A 22,477-nucleotide genomic window follows, 5' to 3' on the forward strand; every position below is an offset into this window, starting at 1 on the left:
GTTCGGTGGCACATCCTCGTACCGGTACCGCTCACTGTGGGCCTCACGATACCGCACGCGGAACGTCGATCGATGACCACCGTCGAAGCCGGGGGTCCAACCGAGCGTTACCGTACTGTGGGTCACGTTGAGCACGGCCAGCGTGATCGGTGGTTCCGGAGCGGACTTCACATCCAACCGACCCGTGCCACGGGCCACGCCGAGCTCATTCTCTGCCCGACACTCGTACTCGCCATAGTCCGCGGTGGCGGTGCGCTCGATCAGCAGCACGGATTCGTACGTCAGTGGATCGAGCTGGCGTTCGGTGGCCAGATACTTGGACGTTTGGTTGACACGCAGCTTGGCACCGTTGCGGAACCACTGGAAGGTGGGAGCTGGGGCAGCCTTCGCACGGCACGGCAACTCGGCCCGCTCACCGGAACCGGCCGCACCGCGCAGAGTGGCCGCCGATTGGTCGATCTCCGGGGCGACTTTTCGTGGTGGAGAAGAAAAGAGATTTGAAGTTAATTATTCACTACATGAAAATAAACTAAACAATTTAAAAGCTTATTTTTAGTAACAAAGGAAAGGAAGACAGTACTTTTCGAATTTTCACGATAATTGAACAGAAAAGATTTTTTTTAATGAAAAATAAGGGACAGAAAGGTTCGCTCAGAACATTACTCAACAAAGTAGAAAAGCAAACTACAAAAAGAAACAAATGTAAAGAAAATAAAATCACAGTGAAGGAGGCGACGATTGAGCGCGAGAGAATAAAGAACAGTTAAGGAAACACAAAAGTAAATAGGGAATGCTATACAACGGACTAGACACCAAAGTGGCAAAGAAAACATGATAAAATCATGATAAGATAGTTAATAGAATAGACAACACTGGAAAGCAAAGGCAAAATGGTACAAAACCTACACTTGACAATCAGCAGCACGTCGCGAGTGGAAGCTTTGCCGCCAGCGACGCGGTTGTCCGCGATGCACCGGAAATTGCCCACGTCGTCCCGGTGTGCATCCTTCACCAGCAGCGTGCTCGTTCCATTGACATAGGTCGTTGACGTTTTCAGCGACAGGTCGTAGCCGGTCCGCTCCCAGCGAATGTGCTCCGGTGTTAATGGCTTTCCTGGGTTTTTGCGAATGGAAATGGAAAAGTGTTACTCATACACACGCGCACACGTTATGACATACGAGCTAGTGAAAGGCGAGGAAAAAAAAGCCCTTTGGCAGGTCATAGCCCTACGAATGCGTTGCGTGAATAGAGAGCGAGCGAGAGACGATTCTTCATTTTGTTTTTTGTTTTTTGTTTGCGTTTGGATTCTCTTCTCGCGAGCCAGCCAAGACGCGGCAGAACGAGGCATGTGGCACTGTGCGGATGCTGGCGAATGTGGTACCGGATTGGTGGCAACTCCTATAACCGGCCAGTCCAGTCAACTATCTGCCAGGCAGCGGCAGCGGAGTGGTGTTTGCACTCGTCGTACGCTGTGTGTTAGTTCGCTGGATGCGCTGCATTTTCACGAGATTTTTCGTTCCACACCAGTGAGAAAATGCGTGTTATTCTCGCAATTCCATCATCGCTTTTCCTCACTGTTCCATTTCGCACCACCACTGCATTCTGCGTATCGTGTTCTGTGCTGGCAAAAGCAGCGGAATGGCTCCCGGAATGACGGCACCACGCAGGATCTAGGACATTACTGTGTTCCAGCCAGCAATTCATTCCCTGGGACCACGGACCTTTGTTTGTCGGGTCATTGGGTCGCGCGCTAGTCAAACGGTAGGTAGGCTCCTGGCAGAAGTGCTTGTCATATCGCCACCACGCCATGGCGCGTCTGTTGACCGGATGCAATGGAAATGGCCACACGGCTGGAACGGCAAATGCACCGTCGATGCAGTCTCTGCTCCTCACTTAACACTGGACTGGATCTAATGAACGAGTGGCGCTTGCGAGCGCTTGCGTTGTGGTCATGTTCGCGATGGTCATACAGCACCTCTATCGCTATCCACAAAGGGCAGCCTGGTCAGGAGCGAACCAAATGGCATTCCAGGTTTTTGGGTGGAATTGGCATCGAAACACCAACCCCGGTAAGTACGAGGCTTTTGTGGCTATCCCAAAACCGGGCCAACGACAGCAATAGAGAGCAGCGTTTCGGTCTACCTCTTCTGTCTGTAATGGACAGTGCACGGGTTTTTTTTAATTTCTCCTTTTTTCGTGTGTGCTAAGGTTAGGGCTGTGTCCACCTCCCAGTTGCCAATATGTCCACTAAAGAAAAAGTGGAGGAAAAAAAATACACTGCGTTGAATTTATTAGCTTTACACAAATAGCTCCACGATGGCGAATGCCTAGTGTCTACGTCAGCAGAAAGCAGTTCTGTTTTGCGATCAAAAGTCTGGTTTGCACTTTTTATGCTCTTTACCGAACCGAATTATGCATAAAATCCCAGCGCGAAACGGGCAAACAGCACCCTATTTTCTATTTGCAAATAGCTTTACCACGCCATGCTTTATTCAAAATATATTTAGCTTCGGATCGTATTTGAATTTCAGAGAAGTAACAGTTATAGTAAAAAAGGGCCCGGTCTGGGGTCTGTTGAGCGTCCTGTGCGCAATCAGCCAGTCAGCCAATATAAAACGCATTCGCCCCTTTCGGTAGCATCAAAATTTCATAATTCCCCCACCCAGGGCCCCCGGGGTCGGGTAACCGGTCTAGAATGGGCCGGAATGGAACCGAAAAGCATGGGCGCGCGCGCGTGTATTTACTTACCATCGACGGTGCAGTTGAGTGTTGCGTTTTCGCCCGGATTTACGATTACTGGCTCGGAGACGGCTTTTATCGTCGCAGCATCTGTCGATGGAAAGAGAGCAATGGGATGGGATTACAAAACGGTTTACATACAGCAGCGCAATGAGAACGCGTGAGTGTTGATTATACAAATGTATGAGGTACCCTCGTGATGAATTGTTTTTTATTTAATTCACCAAACATTTGGCAGTTCTACAACTCTTCAACACATCCAAGTCATCACAGCATGTCTGTAGCAACGAAATGGGAATGGCGGCGAGTGGCATTAAAATCAATCAGCCATTTGAGAGGCAAACTTTCCTTCTGACGGCAATCAAGCGAACTAAGCGACTGGACTCAAACTGCGACTAAACTTTTCCCTTCCCATCAAACTGTGAGCCAACCGACGGAGTCCCATCGAAACTCTGGGCACGATCTTTTGGGAAGAAACGTGGGCTGGAGTGCTGCAGCTCGTATATCCTTTTTAACAAGGCCACATGGTATCCGGCTGGGCTAGCCGGGCATCACAGGTACCCGGTCAAATGCAACTTGAGCAGGATGCCGGCCGGTCAATCGACTTACGAGTTCGACTCGGGCTAGAACAAACAACGTGCCCAACAACTGACTCCAACTTGGTCCCTTGGACTGGTCTTTTGTTTCCTGGTTCGTTGAGGATCCTTCTCTGATGGTATTCAGTGACGGAGTGCATTTCGTGTGCATTCCCGAAGCATACACACCGAGCACTGCCGCTGATTACGTCAATTGGTTGGCAGGCTGGTGCTGTATGTGAGAGAAAAGTTTGTGCCAAGAGCCCGGAGGGATACTTTCTCCCAGGCAGACCAGGAATTGCAGTGCTGGTGGTTGATCTTTTGTGCTAGAGACACGCAGACCCTGTTTTCTGACGTGAAATAAGTTTAGCTTAGGAGGAGCTTCGAAACAACGGCTAACTACCGACCATGAAGTTTAGTTCGAGTGTAGCTCATCCTTCTTGTCTCTCACCAGCGAATGTCAAACGTGAAACTGGATTTTCTCCAAAAACTTCTCCACACTTCAATAGCAGCTTCTTGCGGTGCCCAGGGATGCTTTTGTTTCGTCACGTAGCTCGAGAATCTAAGGTTCGTCTTTTTTTAACCCATAGATTGCCAATTAAAGTGCCATTCGGAGTGTTCCAGCGGGTACAAGTGTCTTATAGTTGCTCAAGGACATCCTTACATCCTTCGTAAGGTAATGGAGCACGCTTAGTTCTCCAGGCAACGAGGCAACCGTAATTCGTACGTTCTTTCATTCTTAGGACCCAAACCCTTACCGGCGGTTGGCTTCGGAGTTTCCGAGGAAATAGATATAGTGCGTGAGGTTTCAACTTAGGATCAAAGCGTTGCTATTTCTTCTCTGGCACCCTGGTGGACCTTGGCATCATCATCACCTATTTCGTTGACGGCGGTAGTGGAATACCTCCCGCTGACAAACCATTTCGACCACAACCACCACGAGGTCTCGAGGAGGAAAGCACAAACCGACCAGGCGTTTTATTGATTTTCTCCCAGCCCATAACCCAGGGAGGGAGGGAATGTTGTTTGGGGAGCGAGGAGCCACGAAGAATGCCTCGGCAAACCCCAGGAGGTAATCATCATGTCATTGTCAATGCGCTATTGCGGTACAGGCCCGGTCCAGCCGGCGGGGAAAAGAGCAATGGCGCGACAAATTTGGAAGCTTCCGATGGAGCTCCATCCACGAAAACGCTGTGCCGTTGAGTACGGTTCGGGGTTTATTTCGTCTCTATTCTGTCCTTCCACGAACTGCCACGAACTGGACTGGGCGATGTGTATGTGTGATGATGTTCATTTTATTCAGCTTCCATTTGGTAAATTACTCTGCAAAAGCACCGATGGAGGTCGTCGGAGGATTCCCTTTCGTGGTGGGATTGCTCTCCTGTGGTTAGTTACAAATTACTTTAATTTTCTTTCGCATTCACTGTGCGCAATTGTGCTGCGTGTCATGTGCGCGTTTGTGTGCGGATAGTGAAAACATAACTTGTACATTAAACAGTCAATCAGGGCTTCTCACAATTCGTAGTCCCTACAGAAATGGTCCGGCTACAGATAAAAAGTAAAGAGCAGAAAATTGATCTCCTTGCTTCAAGTTGTGTAATGTCATCCCGTGACAGATTACCCTCTTCATCGCAACCTCAAACAGGCGTTACCGGGGAAATTGCGCTAATTTAAATGATTTCCACTCAACCAATTCAATCGCAACACCTTCTCGACACCATCCCGTCATTCGTTGAAGGACGACGACGACGAATTCCCCTCCATTTGACAGGGTTGAGCGCGATTGATTACGTCGTCGTTGACAGGATGCGGCTTCATTGAAAGCGGATGTGTCTACCAGGGTAGAGAACCCCAGTCGAAGCATACCACAAAAAAAAACAGAAAACTTCGAAATTCAGCGACTAATTTGAAATGTGCTACAAGCACGGGGGGAGTTCTGTTCCAATTAGCCAATCACACTGCTTGTTGCGAACTCGTTCCACCGAGGGTTTCGCTAATGAAACATGACGATTTCGACCAAATACCATGATTGATGGCCGAACCGTAATGAATACTGATTATGGGTTTCCTTTCACTCTCGGATCGCAGATTTTGGAGCCCGAGGGCTGCCACAGAACTAACCAGCCACTAGCCCCAACCAGCGATAGACCTAAAGCGCTCGGTCTCGGAAACACTCGGGCTCGGGCACGGGGACACTTTTAATCCATTATTTACGGACCATTTGAACTCGGCCCGGTCCGGAAGGGACATTAGCGTTTACATGAACGAGGATGACGAGGATTCGTCGCGCCGTGGCACCGGAACACGATGACCGATCCGAATCCGAATGGGAAAAGGATCAATTCCCAGGCCCAGCGTCACAATACCAGAAGGGACATCCTCAGTTGGTGATTGTTTCGGTTTCTATGTCTTCATTCCGGGGCCTGTCCCAAAAATCACTTCCAAAAGCGTGCCAGCTGCCAGCGGGTGGCGCAAATACTAGCACCACACACTCGCAGACACCTTCACACACGCGCGTGATTGATGGTCGAATATAAAACACTAATTTCATCAAATAAATCACACATTATATCTCGCCGTCCAGCCGTACTCGAGGTACGCATCGAAGCGGTATAAGGGCGTGTGCCACACTTTCCCACGCGATGAGCCACGCGACCGTTGAGCGTTTGTAGCGAGAAGAGCAGAAACTACTCCCAAACGGGGCACCATCCGGTCGCTCTACTCTACTTGGTAGCCCAAAGGCTGGTCGGGTTGGATGCGATGCGAATGAATATGTTGGCACAATTTATGACTTGCCATCCTGTTCGTTACATTCGTCGGCCCATTTTTCTAATCTATTTGCGCCACGATTGCTGGTCGTCTGCGACAGCTGGCTAGCGGACAGTGCCCGGGGATGGTTGATGCAAAAGTATTGAGCCTGCTAAGGTCTGCAGGAAGAGACATTTTAACAATGTTTGTTCACTTGGCAATTGGGATCAAGCGACGAAAAATAGAGATACAGTATGCAAAAACAGGTTTGTCCACCCGTGCCTCAAATGATCGTTATGATTGTTTTTCTCAAGCAAGCAAGGTATGAAAAACACTTTATAAAAGTTTATCCACCACAATATATTCTGTTGTGTTGAATTATACGGTTTTCATTTCATTGTAATCATTTCATTCATTTCATTCATGTTTATCTTCATTTCAACGATGCGACAGTCGAGTTCTATAATCTTAATCGCACCTCTTGAGGCTCATTTGATAGCCTTAACATAAAAAAATAATGAATTTGAGTTAGTTGTTTGATGAAAAACAATCGTATCGATTATTTGAGGCACGGGTACACATTTTTTTTTTGCCATGCTGTAGATAGTGTCAATTTTGTTTAGATTTTGTGATTCTTTTGCAAACTTTTCCAGAATGAATTTGTTAACCTATTAACTTCTCTAAATTATAAACGAATACTTTGAATCAAACCAAAGGAACCTTCCAGGAAGCAACCTTAAATTCAGGCCTTCGATTCGAGTAAAACGAAACGAAAAGCACTCCACCAGTTTACTGCCGAAACCGGTCACTGCCAAATGGAATCACTCCTCCCATCACCATTACTCTCCGTCCGTCGGTTCCCACTTTGTAGCAGCATCCAACGCCACACGGCGTGTTACTTACACTTGACCTGCACGGTGATATTAATCATCGCCGACCCCTGGGAGTTGATGGCCTCGCATGTGTAGACGCCACCGTCGGTTCGCTTCAGCCGGGTGATGTTAAGGATCGGTCCCTCGGAGACGATACGCGGTACACCTGCAAGTGAGCGAGAACGAACCGAAACCGAATCAGATTGTAGTGCAATTGTTTCGTTTTCCCAAAACCCATCCCACCAAAAAGCATCACCAAAGAACACCAAATCAGATTTCAGATCAGAGACAGTGGAGGAGCAGAAGTATGAGGAGGAGGTGAGATTAATCGGACAGATTATCTTAATGGAGCATGCGGTCACGTTCCCTCGTTCCCGGGGTTTTGTTCTCAAGCAACAGCAACTCGATGATTAGCTTGGTGTTCTGAGCTTTTGGGAGTGTTTCTGGAGAGAGCATTTCCGGACCTACCAGACTCAGCAATCGGTTGTCCATCCTTGGTCCAGGTGTAGGCAATCGAACCCGGGTTACCGTTGGCCACCAGGGCAACGGTCAGCGGTTCACCGACAACGCCCGTCACCGTCGTCGCTGCTGGTGCTACAAACTTTGGTTCGTCTGGGGAAAAAGAGCAACACAACGAGTGATGGGCGTGTGAGTGGATGTTGACGCGGACTCGCAAATGTGTGAAAATTGGATTTTTCCCGCGCGAGTCTCGTTAGAGGCGTTCGAATACCTACATAGTACTTGCAAATTGACAGCTACATTGATGCTCCGCTGTAATACCTCGTTCGAGCTCTGACAGGTGTAGACGTGGCCGTTCATATCCTGCGTGATGTTCAGCTTCAGCTCGAGCGACGACACCGTCCCACTCCAGAGGCCCGGCTTCGATCCACCGTTCGTACCTGCAACAGGATGCGAGAGAGAGGGGAGTGAGATTTTCGATCAGAATTAGTGCGCAATCGGTAGACGGGGTGGTGTTGGATCGGTGGAAAGCTTGGAAGGGATTCACTTTCCGCGCCTGGAACACGCCACGCCGCCGCCGCCGCCGCCGCCGACACGAAAGGAAAGAGGAATGAGCTGCGGATGAGTTGCGTAAATTCTTGCTGAATTCCATTATCGTCACCGACCGACCGACCGTCGGTAGGTACTAACCGACGTTCAGCGCGCCGTTGAGAGCACTCCTCGTCCTACCGTGGTGCTGCTAAGGTGACAGGGAACATGTAAGCCCCGGCATTTGGCTTGGCGTGGAGTTGAAGGTACCAGAAGGTTGTTGGGCTTTGTGGCGCAACATACATAACATCCCCGGATGACCACCGGGACCATTAGGTGCCCGTTATGGAATCGAGGTTGAAATATGTCTTTCGAGCACGTTCTTGTCAAACACGAGTTCTCAACTCATTTCGGTCGGATAAACGGAGGCCGAGCGAGCTCGAATAGCGACACATTCGCTTCATATTGTCCCAGACGCAAAGAGGGACAGGTTCCCCAAAAAGGTTAAGAGTTTGCGTGGAGTAGTTTAACTTCAAAGATCATTAGCAAGTTCCGTGGACGTGTCTAGCAGACAACAGGAACAGATAGGCGTGCAGATTTCACGTGCGGACCGAGAACTTTCTGATCCCAAAAAAAGGGGGAAAAGTACAATGTCTTGCATCGGATTTACATCGAAGATTGCAACATAGTCCGCTTGAAGTCCACTGATATGCTTCGCGATAAGCACAAAACGGATCGACGTACCTTCCAGTGGGAGCCCCTGGTACCACCAGGATATCTTTGCCGGTGGATTGCTGGAACTGGAATCGCACACCAGCGTTGCCTCGATGCCCGGACGCAGCTCACTCGGTTCAATCCGTACCTTGGCCGTATCCGGTGCAACTGCCATCCCGAGAGAGAGAGAGAGAGAGAACGATAGAATGAGAGAGAGAAAGGGAGCGGAAAAAGGACATGAAATCGATGCTCGGAGGGCAGAAGTCTCCGTCACGCCCGTCCGTCTATACTCACAGTGCACCGCGAGCACCTTCGTCTCGAACAGTGGAATCTCGGTGGCCGAATTGTGTGCCTCGCACCGGTACCGGGCCTGATTGTCGGTGACGTTCGTCAGGATCGACAGTTCGGCCGTTACCGATTGGTCGACCGTTGTCGTTCTGCTTACCGATTTGATCTGCAAAAGCGAGAGAGATAGAATGGAGAGATGGTGATGGTGGTGGTGGTGATGGTGATGTGTACCGAGAAGAGAGATTCTTCTTATAAAAATTCATGAACTTGTGCGATTGTGAGCAACTCCCTCCCTTCCTTCCTGGCCCCGCTTGACATGCATACACCAGAGAATACAAACGTACAAACGTATCGAGCGTCGATACCGTTGCTGGTGGTGCCCGCTAACGAAGTCGGCAATATGCGGTCCGTGACGCACGGGACGACATGGCGCTCGACTCGGGCCTCGGGAGGCAATGAATTTTGAATTAGTTATGAGCATATGAAATGATATTAATAATCTCCCTTTCCGAGGGCGCACTGTGGGTGGGCCACGCGAGTGTAAACTTTGCATGAGGCTGGAGAATGAAATTGGATCTTCATCGGCATCCATTTCCACTTCTAGAGAGGTGTTGGTGCAGCGTGAGCGTTTTGTAATCAAGAAGAAATGTTCAAGATGCATGCGTGGAAATAGAACTGACATCGATCTATGATTTCGATTGAAATTGGATTCTCGAATGCAACGGCAACACCTACTCGCACTACTTAAACAAGTGAAGACGCTTTTATTATCAAATGTATGGTTCTGACATCCACCCACACGCATACATGGAAAGGATGAATCAATCGAAAGCATCGAATACTGAAATCAATTTGCAAATGCACACAATATAGAAAGGGCAAATGGTTGAACCGTCCCGGAGCCCGTTTATATGGTTGGTTAAACCAACATAAAAGCGAAAAATCGTTGGAAATTTTCACGATCACGAACGAGCGTGCGAGCGAAACGACCTCTGCTTAGTCCTGCCCGTTTTTTTTCTTTTCATTGTTCTGCCGCTTTTCCGCTTTTATGCGTCCGCGTAGACTGATCCGACTGCTCCGAAAAATGAAGAAGCAGCAGCTCGAAGATGACATCCACCGTTTGGCAGGGGCTTTTATCGGCCAATCAGGATGTCGTTGGTCCCCCCTCCCCTTCCCCCGAAAACAACTCAAGGTCAAAAGCTCAAATGTAAGTGTGCATGAGTATGTGTGAGGATTGAGTGGACACACCCCGGGACAAGCTGGCAGTTAGCAGGTTTAATACCCTTTCAATCACACGCGGCACACACTCGCGCGCCCCGCCAGGCCCAAGATGCTATAAAGTTGGGACAGCTTTTGAGACGGATTTGCAATGATCCGGAATCCGGAGGGATGTAAGGCCGGTAGGAAAGGAAAGAGGGAAGAAGGGAGTAACTATCTCACTTCCATCACCAACGAACCGTAGCGTCGCGTCACGGCACCAGCATGTATCGATGATGAAGCCCAAAGCGAAACGCAATGGGAACTCAATAAGCCACAGCAGCAGCAGATGGAGCAAACAAAGGCCACAAAAGGGCGTGTCGAGGGTGCGCCAGACGGGGATCAAATTTTCGCTTTTATCAATCACGACCAGAATGGCCGTCGGCACGACAAGACGCCTTCCGGGGCAGGGTGTATCGATCATCTGCGAGCGAAGAAGCTTCAGGAGCGATCCGCGACCACGCTTCTCCCTTGGGACGGAGTCATAAAAGCCCACCGGGGGTCCACTGTAAAAAAAAATCTAGAGCCCCGAAGCTTTAATAAATAAAATCCAAAAATCCACCATCGGACCGAAGCGACGCGCGATGAAGCGAATGCCGATCCTTTATAGCATCTGGAGCGAGCGTCCTGAAGATGCGCCGTGGCTGGAGGGTGATGGTGGTGGTTATGATCGTCTTTAAAACCCATCAACACGCATCCCATTCCTCCTCGCCGCACGAATCGCGAAGGGGACGAACTTGGCAATCATAACGTCCGATATTGTTTATTTTATTGTTATACATATTTATGGATCGTATGAAATAAATTAAAATTTAATGTCCTTTTGTTGTGTCCCTTACACACTTACGCGCGCGCTCGCTCGCTCGCGCCACGTCTTATCTTTTATCATTGGAATGGTGCGCGCCGGGCCGGGCCAGGGACGGGCGGTTGATCTGCCGCTTTTCGGTTTTTCGCGAGCTCGAGTGCCAATAAAGCATTCATATCGCAGCACGGTGCAGCTAGCAACCTGAACCACGGTGAACCTGAAGCGCCGACTTATCGACCTCTTATCGGTGTGGAGCGCACACCGGACCGCTAGGACTCACAGCGGGAGTCCTCTTCTGGTGGCAAATAGCAGAGGCAGCAGCAGCAGCAGCGGCAGCAACAGCAGCGAAGCGGAGAAACCAAAATCCAATAAAATTTGTTCGATTCGCCTGACCGGCTCCGTTCCCGCAAGTGGTTGGCACCGGCCACGGTCCGGGAGCTTCCTTTCAGGACATTCCTTTCGGTCCGCAGATGTTGCTTGTGCTGCTCCCGGTTGGTGCTGCGTGAAACCGAAACCGGGTTTAGAAAGGAATTCAATTTAAGCGTTTATTATCGAGGATATTATTCTTCCGCGTGTGACTTTGATTGTCTGAATGGCGCACAAGACAAGGTCCACCGTAAGACCAGGTATGATGGCAGGACACAGCACACTCGGGACCACGGGAAGCACGATGCTTTCGGTGGCTTTTACTGGTGTGAATGTGAACCAAGCGCCACCCGTCTTTGGTCATTGATTTATGGGAAATTATTTTAATAAACTTGGAGCCGCTCACGATGGCCACTCGGGATTAAGGTGCATGGCCACAATAGTTTGTTCGTTGGAAATGAGTAACTGAGACTGGATAGAGGTTTTAATCTATTTTAATTAGAATAACTCCTTTCTTATCTATATAATTTGCAAAGCAACAGATCGTAAAATAAGTTCATTTTGATACATTTAAGATTATTATTTAACTATATAAGAGCCTTAGAATCGAGCCGAGGCATTTTAAAGTCCTTTACAGTGAATTTCAAACCGAACTGGATAAAAGCATCTTGGATCTGAAGCAGTTGAATCATTATTTAAATCACCTATTGATTGTACTCAACGTAAAGTTGCTATCGTGGCCATGCACCTTTAGAATATGAGTGTTAGGAATCCAGATTTCACCGCCCTGTACCATCCATTTGGGGTCATCGATTTGAGATTTATGTTTTAACGTTTCGTGTTCCCCTTTTTGGATCCACTTCCACACTATCGAAAGCACCACCATTGTTGCCCGAAAGCAATTTCAGCTTTAGCTCTTTTGGGGTCTATGTAATTGGAAAATATAGCGAGCATCGTGAGGTTTTCCCTCGAATGATGCAAAACGCATGATCAAATTGCACACCAGCCCCAAAGTTTCTTTGTTCAATTAAAACTTACCTTTTTGTCGTTCTTGTACCAGGTGAGCGTTGCCAGCGGATTGCCACCGGACGAAACACACATCAGCTTCAGCCGTGAGCCCGCGGGAACGACCGAACCTTCGGTGTATCCGGAGATAATCGGCGGCCCAGGAGGAACTGTAATGAGACGGAACGAATTATTCACGAATATCGTATTGGCAAGACAATAGAATGTAGTCGTGGCACTATGGCACTATAACCGCGACTATCTCGTGATGGCAGACAAGCAAATTGCTGAGGAATAGAGTTTGCAAAGTAAAGTTTCCTCCGGGCCACTCCTCACAAGGGAAGGCAATCGGATTGAAAGAAACCCAGAAATGGCGCAAACAGTTCTACAGCTAAATAGAAGCAGTTTCAGCGGTGGAGTGATTAAATGTTGGCTCAAAATTTTAATCAGCTTATCCTTTAAGCACTCAAGAGAACCATTCCCCCACTTCATCTTTCACACAATCGTTCATGGAGTCACTTTGGACTCCCGTGCACACACTCAAGCACACATTCCCCTGCTAGCTCGCCGAAAATTGGAATCGAAACCGAATTTCAAGGCGCGTGGGGGCGTTGGCTCCAACTATTTTAATTAAAAGCCAGAGCGCAACCGATCCGTTTGGCAGTAAACTTTGTGGATTGAATTCCTTCGAGGCGAAGCGATATTGAAACATTCAACCGAAAATTCGCTGTAAATGAAATCGAGGGAACATGGTTTGGCATCGTGAAACCCGCAGTGGCCCACAGTTCGCAGCCGTTCGGGCCACCAATACACACATTCGGCGTGTAGGCCGTGAGATGGATTGAGATAGTTCGATGTCAAAAGTGTGGACATAAATCTTCTCCACAACAGTATTCGGTTTTCGGGATCTATCTGTCTGTCGTTTTCCTTGCGTCTGGATTGATTAAAGGATGAGCATTGGCTCAAGGGAGGGAGTTTGGTTTGGTTAAGTGAAGTAGAATGATAGATAAATTGTCACTTCATCTATCACTTGGCGAGGGACAGATGCGTCCCCGAAATTTGGGGCACCATTACTTCATAAGCAATCGCATTTCATTCCAAACAAAACACGACCACGACCCCTCTGTCTCGCTCTCTCTCCCACTCTTTTCAATCATTTTTGATTGCCGCTTTAGAAAAGTTCTGGAATCCGGGACAATCGATTTCGTTTCGTGCTGTTGATGGAGTAGAGCGAAGCCCACCCCTCTGTGAGCTGATTAATAAGCGACCATTGTTGAAAGGTCGACGTTATCAACAGCTTTTCCAGCACTCGTAATCCGATTTGCGCGTGTTTTCATTTCTGTTTTGTTTTTCGATCGAATCGAAAGATCCCGCGCGCGCGCGCGCACCAACTGGCAACACCCATTAGTCCGAAACGGTTGACAAGCTGTTCTTCGTTTGTTGTCGCGTGGCACTGAAAGGATTTACGTTCTCGCGCGCCGCGCTTTTTAAAAGATGTTTATTAGGAGATGGAGAAAGGTTTGTAAGTTAATACACGATACTGGGAGGGACGGAAGGGTGCCGGATTATGATGGACATTAATTAGGCGAGGCTGTTGCTGCAGATAATGGCGGACGCCGGCGTGGCTTAAAATCGATGCCATGTACCAATTACGCTGGAGCCGTTGGCAAGGCGAGCAAACGTTAAAGTTTTAACAAGAAACGAGCCCCCATTTTGATTTATGCGCTGTTGGTGTTGGCTTCTTGCTTACTGGGACGTAGCATAATATTAAACTATTTATCGAGCGCTCTCGTTTGCGAAGGGGATTGGCTAGAGTACCCGATTTAAAGCAACAAAAATGTTTTTGGCCAGACGATAATTTCAATGGCATACATAACTATTTATATTTTTGAAGAAGATCAGACCTTTGATGTGCATGCTGGGAACATTTTGATTATGGTTGTCCAGAACTTCGAATGCAAAACCATTCCAGTAAGCAATTATTCGTTCATCTTTGAAGTTCTCACGGGGTTAATTATGATAAATTTCCCAACCGGCACCTGGCATGACTTAGAACCCCTTCGCCTTGCTTTCACGCCTCATTACCTAACCTTCACGCGAACCTGAACCTGTCTACCGGCTGCCTGCAGGATCAATAACTTGGCGCTAATCCTCCAAAGCTGAGGAAGCGCTTGTTCCAAAAACAGCGAGCGCTGCGTCACTCGAAAGACTAACGATTCCACCGCCGTGGCTGTGGCCGTGGCGTCAATCTACCGACACCAACTCATCAGTTAGAGTTGAGTAAACTTTTCCTACGGATCGTTGCACGTCCACGGAAGACTTCCGTCGACGACGAGGACGACGACGCAAACCGAGTCTTATCTCGGCTGAAAAGGATTAAAAATTCTTTTTCGCCCCGTTTGGTTCGCTTGGTTTCCGCGATTGCGCTGTCTAAGGCCTACCAACCATTCATCTGCTCCGCTAAAGAGCGCCGGCGAGCCCTTCCCGTAATGAGCATTCATCAAACCGGAAGCAACGACGGAGACGACGATGGTGGGAGTTCTTTTCCCGGAAAAACAAGTTGATTTGCATACTAATTGGAAAGCAGAGGCAGAGTGTTTTCCTCGCGAATAATCTTTTCATGTCATGCGGCGCACGCACTAGTGTGAGTTACATTTCTGCGCTTTAAGTAACGGAGTGAATTCTGAGGCATTTTACTTACGTAGCACGTTGACTGTGTGGGTAGCCTGGACGTTCTCGGTCAGCTTCATGTTCAGACCATGACAGATCGCTTCGAGCGAGCGTTTGTTCGACTCCACCGTCGCGGTGATGTTGGAAATTGTCACCCAGCCACCTGGAGAAGCAGATTCAAAGGAACTTCACGTTAGATTCTTCCAAACTTACAGCCTGACTCCTTCCGGACAGTTACCTTCGGGACTTGGGACCACCTTGGTGGTCGCATTGACCACCTGCTGCCCATCGATCAGCCATTTAATGTCGGCTTGTGGATTCGAGGGTGCAGTTTGGCATTGCAGCGCAACCGTTTCACCAATCCGTGCCTCCGATGGTCCCGATACGGTGACGTGCGCTGGTGCAACTGCAAAAGGACGGAAGGGAAGGATATGTGGAAGGATTCAATTGAACGTCGTTTTCCCGCAGTTTTCGGTGCACTGGAACACACTCTTACACAGTACGCTCAGCGTGACCTCCGTCTTGAGGATCCTAGTGGCCATGTTGTTGTTTGCTTCGCACCGTAACCGCGCCTTGTTGTCGCTTGGTTCCGCCACGAACGAGTACTCGTTCTCCGACATTCGCTCCGTGGTGCGGTACGCCATCCGGACTTGGTTGTCGTTTTTGTACCAAATTAGCTGTGCTGGTGGATTGCCACCGCGGCTTCGGCAGATGAGTTTCACGCGCTGGCCGCTTCGAATCGTTCCGCCAGGCTGGTAGCCTTCAATGTACGGTGGCCCGGGTGGATCTGAGAGTGAAAATGTTTGCAATAGAAAAATATAAAGAGAACATTATTTGGTTGGATTATTAATTTGTTTGGAAGTTGGCCGGAGATTTTTTTAAATACCCTTTTGTTACCATATTTGTACTGATTTACAAAAAAATGTCACTTCTGGGGAAAGATTGCTTCGAAAGCTATTGAAGGCCACATCCTTTATACTCCAGCACGTGCACAGCATAACCTTTGCAGAGTAAACACTTCGCTTTTGTCATCAGTATATTTCATCACCAATATTTCAGCAATCATTAATTCAATTTTCTAATGTTTCATTTCAGTTATTAGTCTCCATTAGTTGATAGCTATTCTTTTCAGCATATGAGATAAGAGTTTTCAGTGCAAAATGATCTGAAATCGTATCATAATATCTTGTTGGGCGCACCATTACCGGTGGAATTTCTTCGTTTTGCACTGAATACACTTGGAAAATGATACGTCAGCCACAATCCACATCCTTTTATCTGCTTGAAACCTTTTATCTGCTTGAGGAAACTCCTTCTTTCAGTATCACAATCAATTCCCACCAGATAGGACACCGCAATGGCATCGGCAAAAGTCACATTCTTATCTTGTGCACCGCGCGTCCTGAAACATTTACATGCCAAATTTATGCTGCCAGCTGAGCCGCTCACTTTCTCATCCTCACGATCCGCGTGATGCGATTTTCCCGAGTACCGAAACCGTGCCAGTGCCTTCACACCTTCATCATCACTCGCCGTCGAGCCGTTCGGGCGTGTTCGGGCGATGCTTTCGATACCGCGCGCATAAATAATGTGTCACGGTGGAAAATGTTAATTTTCCCTAGATAATACCCGGTGGATCGGTGCTTCGGTAAACGAACAGAGGGTGAGCGAAGCAAATATGATAAGCAGATTGAATTTTAATGCCAAACATTATGACCGCACTCGAACCAGGCTCAAAACATCGTTAATGTACAGTTTCATTATTTACCCGCCCTCCTCCCACCCCCCGGGGGTGTGTTCCTTGGCATACCGTCACCGTCACGCGAGCCAAGGCCCAGAAAGGGATGACAAGGGCACGCGTGCTTATCACGTGCTACCTAGTTCGTGGCAATGCTGCACGGACCCGCATTCTAATGCATTTTTGTGTCCATAAATGGTCGGAACACACGGTCCCATAATGTTTATCCGCTGCTTCTCGGTGGAAAATTGGAAAATGCTTAAGGAAAATGGAATTTGCGCTCCGAAGATTTTCCACTCTTTCTTTCACTCTCTCTCTCTCTCTCTCTCTCTCTCTCTCTATCTTTCTCTCTCTATCGCCATCGTTAAGATGCTGCAGGGACACAGTGAAAGCATCGCGTGATGTCATTTCCGGAGGATCTTTTGGCCTCTTGTGCCCATGCGGGAAGCCAGCACCGTTAGCTGCCACCGTAATCCGTGCTGAGTGCATCACCTGGAAGTGCTGACGATGTTAGTCTGTGACCTGTTCCATCATCTTCTGAAAGCTTGTGCTCTCGGCGAAGAAAGATTCTTCCAGAGGATCGCTTTGTATGTGCAGCGTTCTTCAAAGATAAGCATAAATTGCTAACAAGCAATGTGCACACATGCTATCGGCATCGATAGGAGAAAAGGGAAATGTACAACAACCTCACCAACAACGAGTTTACAGAATTGATATGTTGTTCAGCATATTCAACGCATCTCCGCCATCCGGTAAATATCACTCACGCAAAACTAGCCCAAAAGTTCTGGTTTGAAATGGTTTGGCAAATGGCGTCGACCTGCCACGGAGCAAGGAGCCGTAATGACTCTTGGCGTCGGTATTTACCATACGACAATTACCCTCGCACCAAAAACCATCAGGCTTACCGCGCCTTTCAGCAGCGTGACTTTACGAGCGTGCCAATATGGCAGCTCGCATAATGGACGCCATCGAACCAATGATGCTGCTTATAATGCTGACAATACAGCAGCCGAGGGAGTTCTCTTGGAGAAACCCCCAAGAACCGCTGTGTCCAAAGTGAAGTGATGTTTTTGGTCCAAAGCACGGCACTGCACGGTTGCAACGTCAACGGTTGCCCCTCTTATTGCCCCGGTCTGGTTAGTATTCCGAGCCCCCATGAGGTCGATTTCAGCCCCGTTTGTCGTAATACCGGTGGCTTGAAATGAAAAGCTCTGGCAACGCAACGTTCGCATTGTCAATGCGAATGTCGCTCCGGCACATTTTCTTCACGTTCACGACCATTTGGACCCCTTTTCACTGGTCTCCAGCAACGAGCTAGGTTGGTCCGTGTCCGTGGTCTGCAAAAGTTTTCCAGTCCATTTTCCACCTTCCACCGCTCCTCGTAAACCGAGCGCACGCGAAAAGCTTTCCATTTTCCAGCGAGCGGAAAGCAAATAACAGGCCGGGGGAAGGTTGTGGCCACTGCTGGGGTTTGCAATTTTGAAATCGTGTCGATAGGACGCGGCACGACTACGAAACACACGAAACAACTCCTCCCCGGTACCGTGGATGTCACTCCGATGGCCGGGTGAGCGACTTATTCCCCTCGGGGCCCCCCTGGGGGGAAAGGGAGGTGAATCAATTGATTGAGAAATCATAGAGCTCGCTTCCGGTTGAGGCTCGGCTTCCTGTAGTGTCCCGCGCGCAGTTCGCTTCACGCTCGATTGGCCGTGAGGTACGTGCCGCGCAAGGCAAGCCAGGACTCGCACAGAAGACAAACTTGGATTTTCGCTGCCACCGAACCAAGACGTAAGTGGCCATTAGCGAAGGCTGCGAAGGCGAAGGGAGTAAAGAAGTGGAGGAAAGTGAAGTCTACTACGGATACTTACACTGCACTGACAGCTGCACGGTGGTCTGCAGTGGACGGTCCTCCGAGATCGCTGGATGGCGCGCCTGGCACGTGTAATCGATGTAGTCGTCCTCGGCGGTCGGCTTCAGGCGCAGCCTCGATGTCACCGTCAACCGGCCACCGTTCACCTCGATCGTCTTTGTGTCGATTGTGGCTGGCGATTTTGTTGGCGGAGAAAAGAAGAGACGAAAGACGAAAGAAGAAAGTCAGTTACAAAATCAGTGATCAAATTAGCAAATGGCCAGAAGTGAAGCGTGATGGTATGTGCTGTGGAGAATTTTAAAGGACTGCGGACCTCCAGAGTTCCTTGTCTGCAGTAACAGACTCCCTTTTCCGACGTACAAGCTGTTCTTCTGAGCTTCGTTGTGAAATCCCAGGACCTCATCCGTTCTCTCCTGTGACGGTTAGATGATTGTTGTTGAAAGGCTTGTAATGATTTTCAAATTGACTCCCGCAGCTCTCAGGGATCGACGAGGTATCGAAGATTGTGCGAGACTGTCCTGAGTGCAGGACCAAATTGCCACCAGACCATAAACGTCATTGTGAACATGCATTCCATCCAACGCACCCACATATGCTGCATAAGATGTAACAATGAGCGATGAATCTGTTGGGAAACTGAGGATCTCGGGAGCATTTGCGGGATATTACTTGCCAGCACGTTGTGTGGTTGTGTGGACAGGCTAGATAAAAAGCTCATCATCCTTATCCCAATCTGTGCCCGACGGGCCGGCCAGCCGGTGAAGATGACGTGGCCGGTCGGTCTTCCGGACTTCCGGACCACGTGAAGTGCAGTAAATGACGTTCTGTGTCCCATGAAACACAACCGCCGGTATTGTCACTCTCTTTCTTTCTCTCTCTCTCTCGCTCTCTGGTGACACACTGGCTGCACACAGATGGTTCTAGATGGCGCCAGAGCATCATCGAGTGCTTTTTCGTGCTGCAGATGGTGATAATTTTAAGTGCTGTGTTTATTTTGGACCAGCTGGCTGTCGAGGAGGAGACGGGTACAGCCACAGGAGCACGGGTTGGTGCAACTGGTACAATATTACTGCCCAGCTCGTTCAGCGAAATACTCTCCGCTTGCGTAAACGAAACCGAAGGCACACACAGTGGCCAGCAAAAGGATAATAGACCGAATGATGATGATGATGATGATGATGGTGATGATACACGTCGATCACGTTTATCCAGTGGCCAGTGTTTACCGATGTAACAGCTCGAAGGTGGTGCCAGTGCAGCCCAGTGTTCGCTCTCGTTCGCTGCACAACCACAACAGCAGCCGAAAGGACCGCAGTGCATGCTTTATGTTTGGAATGAAAGATTTGTATTTCTTCCAAATAGTTGTGGTAGCCCTTCGTTTGGGATGGTGAGATGGTCTCCCCCGGGACTGCATAGGGAGTTGGTAGGAATGCCAGGGTGCAGCTCCAGCGCTACAGTTTACTTTCTGCCTTACTCCGTGCGGTCTGAGCAAATATGGATCACACTTGAACGTATACGTGGAGTGAATGCGGACTTTGTGTTGTGTGGCTAGCGTGTATGCGTTTTGCAGGAATGTTAAGGATTTGATTAAATGAGATTGAAGGGATCGGAGATTGTGAATATTCATCGTCTTTTGTTACAGTAGATTGACTGAAAAAAGAATCAATTCGTTTATCGAGTTTAAAATGATCCAAGCTCTGGAATTTGATATGGATTTCAACAAAAAATTCTATGAATGATAAAAATGCAGTTTCACTTTGCTTATTACGTTGGAAAGAATAAATTTAGTTGAAGACTTTATATATGAACACCTCGTCAATGAACTAATAACAATTCAAACCAAAAGATTTAAAATGTGCAACTCCGATGCGACGTTACTCCAAATACCGATGCTTGATTTGGCAGATTAAAGACTATTCTAGGTTCTCAAGATAGAGAAGCATATTCCCCTTTAAGCTTAACATTACGGACTCGTCTGTATTTTCGAATATTAACCTTACAGAGCAGCCTATTTCGTTGCTATCAGTACATCCCAATGATCCAATCGTAACCAATATCCCCCGCTCACTCCAAACCGGTGCCTGAAACCGCGCCTCCGCTGCGACATCAGTGATCAATCTTTAATGGATGCTCAAGATTGAATTCAAATTTCCTCAATTGACCATAAAACCTCTCCGTAAAGCTGATTTCCATCCTTCCGGGGACACCATCCGGGCTAGCACGGGCTATTGACGAGGTAAACGACGACCAAGATGGCGATGGAAGCCCTTTTACTCGCTCCTATTGCGGCGCAAAACGTGACTTCCATTCGATGGATTACTAGCCTACGGACGACCGCCTCGTGGACCGTTACTTCAACGGACTCTAGGATAGTAGGCTCACCGGGTCATTGCGAAAGGCTTCCGCTCGCACACCACCACCGGAACCGGAAGGGATGGACATCAACATCTTTTGCTGCTATCACCACGACCAGCACGCAGCAAAAACGTTTTGCTGCCTCGAAGATGGGCTTTTCCGGCCTAGCATTGAGCCAGGGGTAGACTCGGACAATTACCATAATTGCCCGAGACATTAAAAATTAAGTGCAGGAAGTAAAATGAGTTATTCGCTTTGTTTCGCTCGACTGTGGTGGTGGTGGTGAACGTGATTGGTGCGGAACAGATCAATATTTCTGATGTTGCACTCATGAAATACCGAATTTATCATCATGATGCTGTGGATAAAAATAAACAATTTCCGTCCACAATTTAATTGGGCAGCAAAATGAGAAGCGGGCCTAGTCTAAACGCACCAGACGATGAAAGTAACGAAAGCTGCCACGGCACGGCGTGGGTACTCTGTCAAAGGAATCCACCAGCAAGCTAGCCAGCTTGACGCCCTGACGTTTAGTGGACAGCGTGCTGCAGTACGTACCACTGTTCTCGGAGGAGGAGCACCATTGCTTTGACTGCGTCATAATGACGGACAGTGAATTGAATCAGCATCCATCCACTGCTGGCCTGTCGCCTAGCACTCGCTTTATGTATTCTGATGTTGCGCCTCCTAAGATCCTAATTTTCATCGTCCATCAGAGGGACCGTCGCTCACTCACTTTGTCGAATCGAAGACCACGACATCCGCAGCAGCAGCAGCAGCAGCAGCAGTGAGTGCGAGAGAACGAGACAAATCCGGTGCGACGATGCGACGGATGCTGTAGCATATTTATGACATAATTACTGTGCCGTTTTTATGCCCGTATACCCGTCCGCTTCAGCACTAGGAGCGCACTGGAGCTCGTTATCATTGTTCGGTCGGTGCTTCGTACGTCGTGTGGGTCCGGCGCCGGGCCCGGGCACCGAAAAGTGGTCATCGGGGACGAATTAATTGAGCCAGGGATTTTTCCACTTGAGCGGGACCGGCCCCGGTCGGTCAAAGGCTTGCCACTGGTACAAGGCTTGCTCGCAGCTCCGGGGGTCAGCTCGCTCGCTGGCTCAGGTCTGAACTTTGTCATAATTTGTTCTCATTATTTGTGGAACGTTCCAAGGGTGCACGGTCGCCATGGTGGAAGGGAAGGTAAACCTATAAGCACCTCAAGAGCAGCGTTGACTCCATAAAAGACCCTCGCCCAGAACACTCGAAGTGCTCTGAAGCGTACGATCTTCTTATTGGGAGCGATTCTTAGTCTTTCGGACTCAAGTCAGGTGAGCTGCAAACTCCGGGAGTCACCTCGTAGGTCGTACGAAATGTCCCATTGCGGTGAAAACATTATATTATCCACTAGGGATCGCCAAAATCTCCGGACCTTACCTAAGTGTTTTACAACCGGCGACCGAAAACTATACCCAGCGGTACACAATTCGC

At 48.7% G+C, this 22,477-nt stretch overlaps 1 protein-coding gene across 1 annotated transcript in view; it reads right to left on the bottom strand.

The window, feature by feature from the left end:
- LOC126576075 (nephrin-like) overlaps nucleotides 1-22,477 on the bottom strand; it is a 148,742-nt gene that overhangs the window by 5,750 nt on the left and 120,515 nt on the right. Inside the window, exons 6-18 of the mRNA XM_050237179.1 lie at nucleotides 18,636-18,809; nucleotides 15,523-15,813; nucleotides 15,265-15,432; nucleotides 15,058-15,189; nucleotides 12,390-12,526; nucleotides 8,930-9,089; nucleotides 8,666-8,803; nucleotides 7,669-7,833; nucleotides 7,403-7,546; nucleotides 6,966-7,100; nucleotides 2,749-2,829; nucleotides 907-1,113; nucleotides 1-470 (exon numbers count right to left, since the gene is read on the bottom strand). The exon at nucleotides 1-470 is cut by the window's left edge and continues 121 nt beyond it. Coding sequence (XP_050093136.1) covers nucleotides 1-470; nucleotides 907-1,113; nucleotides 2,749-2,829; nucleotides 6,966-7,100; nucleotides 7,403-7,546; nucleotides 7,669-7,833; nucleotides 8,666-8,803; nucleotides 8,930-9,089; nucleotides 12,390-12,526; nucleotides 15,058-15,189; nucleotides 15,265-15,432; nucleotides 15,523-15,813; nucleotides 18,636-18,809 — 2,402 coding nt within the window. The remainder of the gene's footprint in view (nucleotides 471-906; nucleotides 1,114-2,748; nucleotides 2,830-6,965; nucleotides 7,101-7,402; nucleotides 7,547-7,668; nucleotides 7,834-8,665; nucleotides 8,804-8,929; nucleotides 9,090-12,389; nucleotides 12,527-15,057; nucleotides 15,190-15,264; nucleotides 15,433-15,522; nucleotides 15,814-18,635; nucleotides 18,810-22,477) is intronic.

This window comes from Anopheles aquasalis, chromosome 3, assembly GCF_943734665.1.
Source record: "Anopheles aquasalis chromosome 3, idAnoAquaMG_Q_19, whole genome shotgun sequence".
NCBI lineage: Eukaryota > Metazoa > Arthropoda > Insecta > Diptera > Culicidae > Anopheles > Anopheles aquasalis.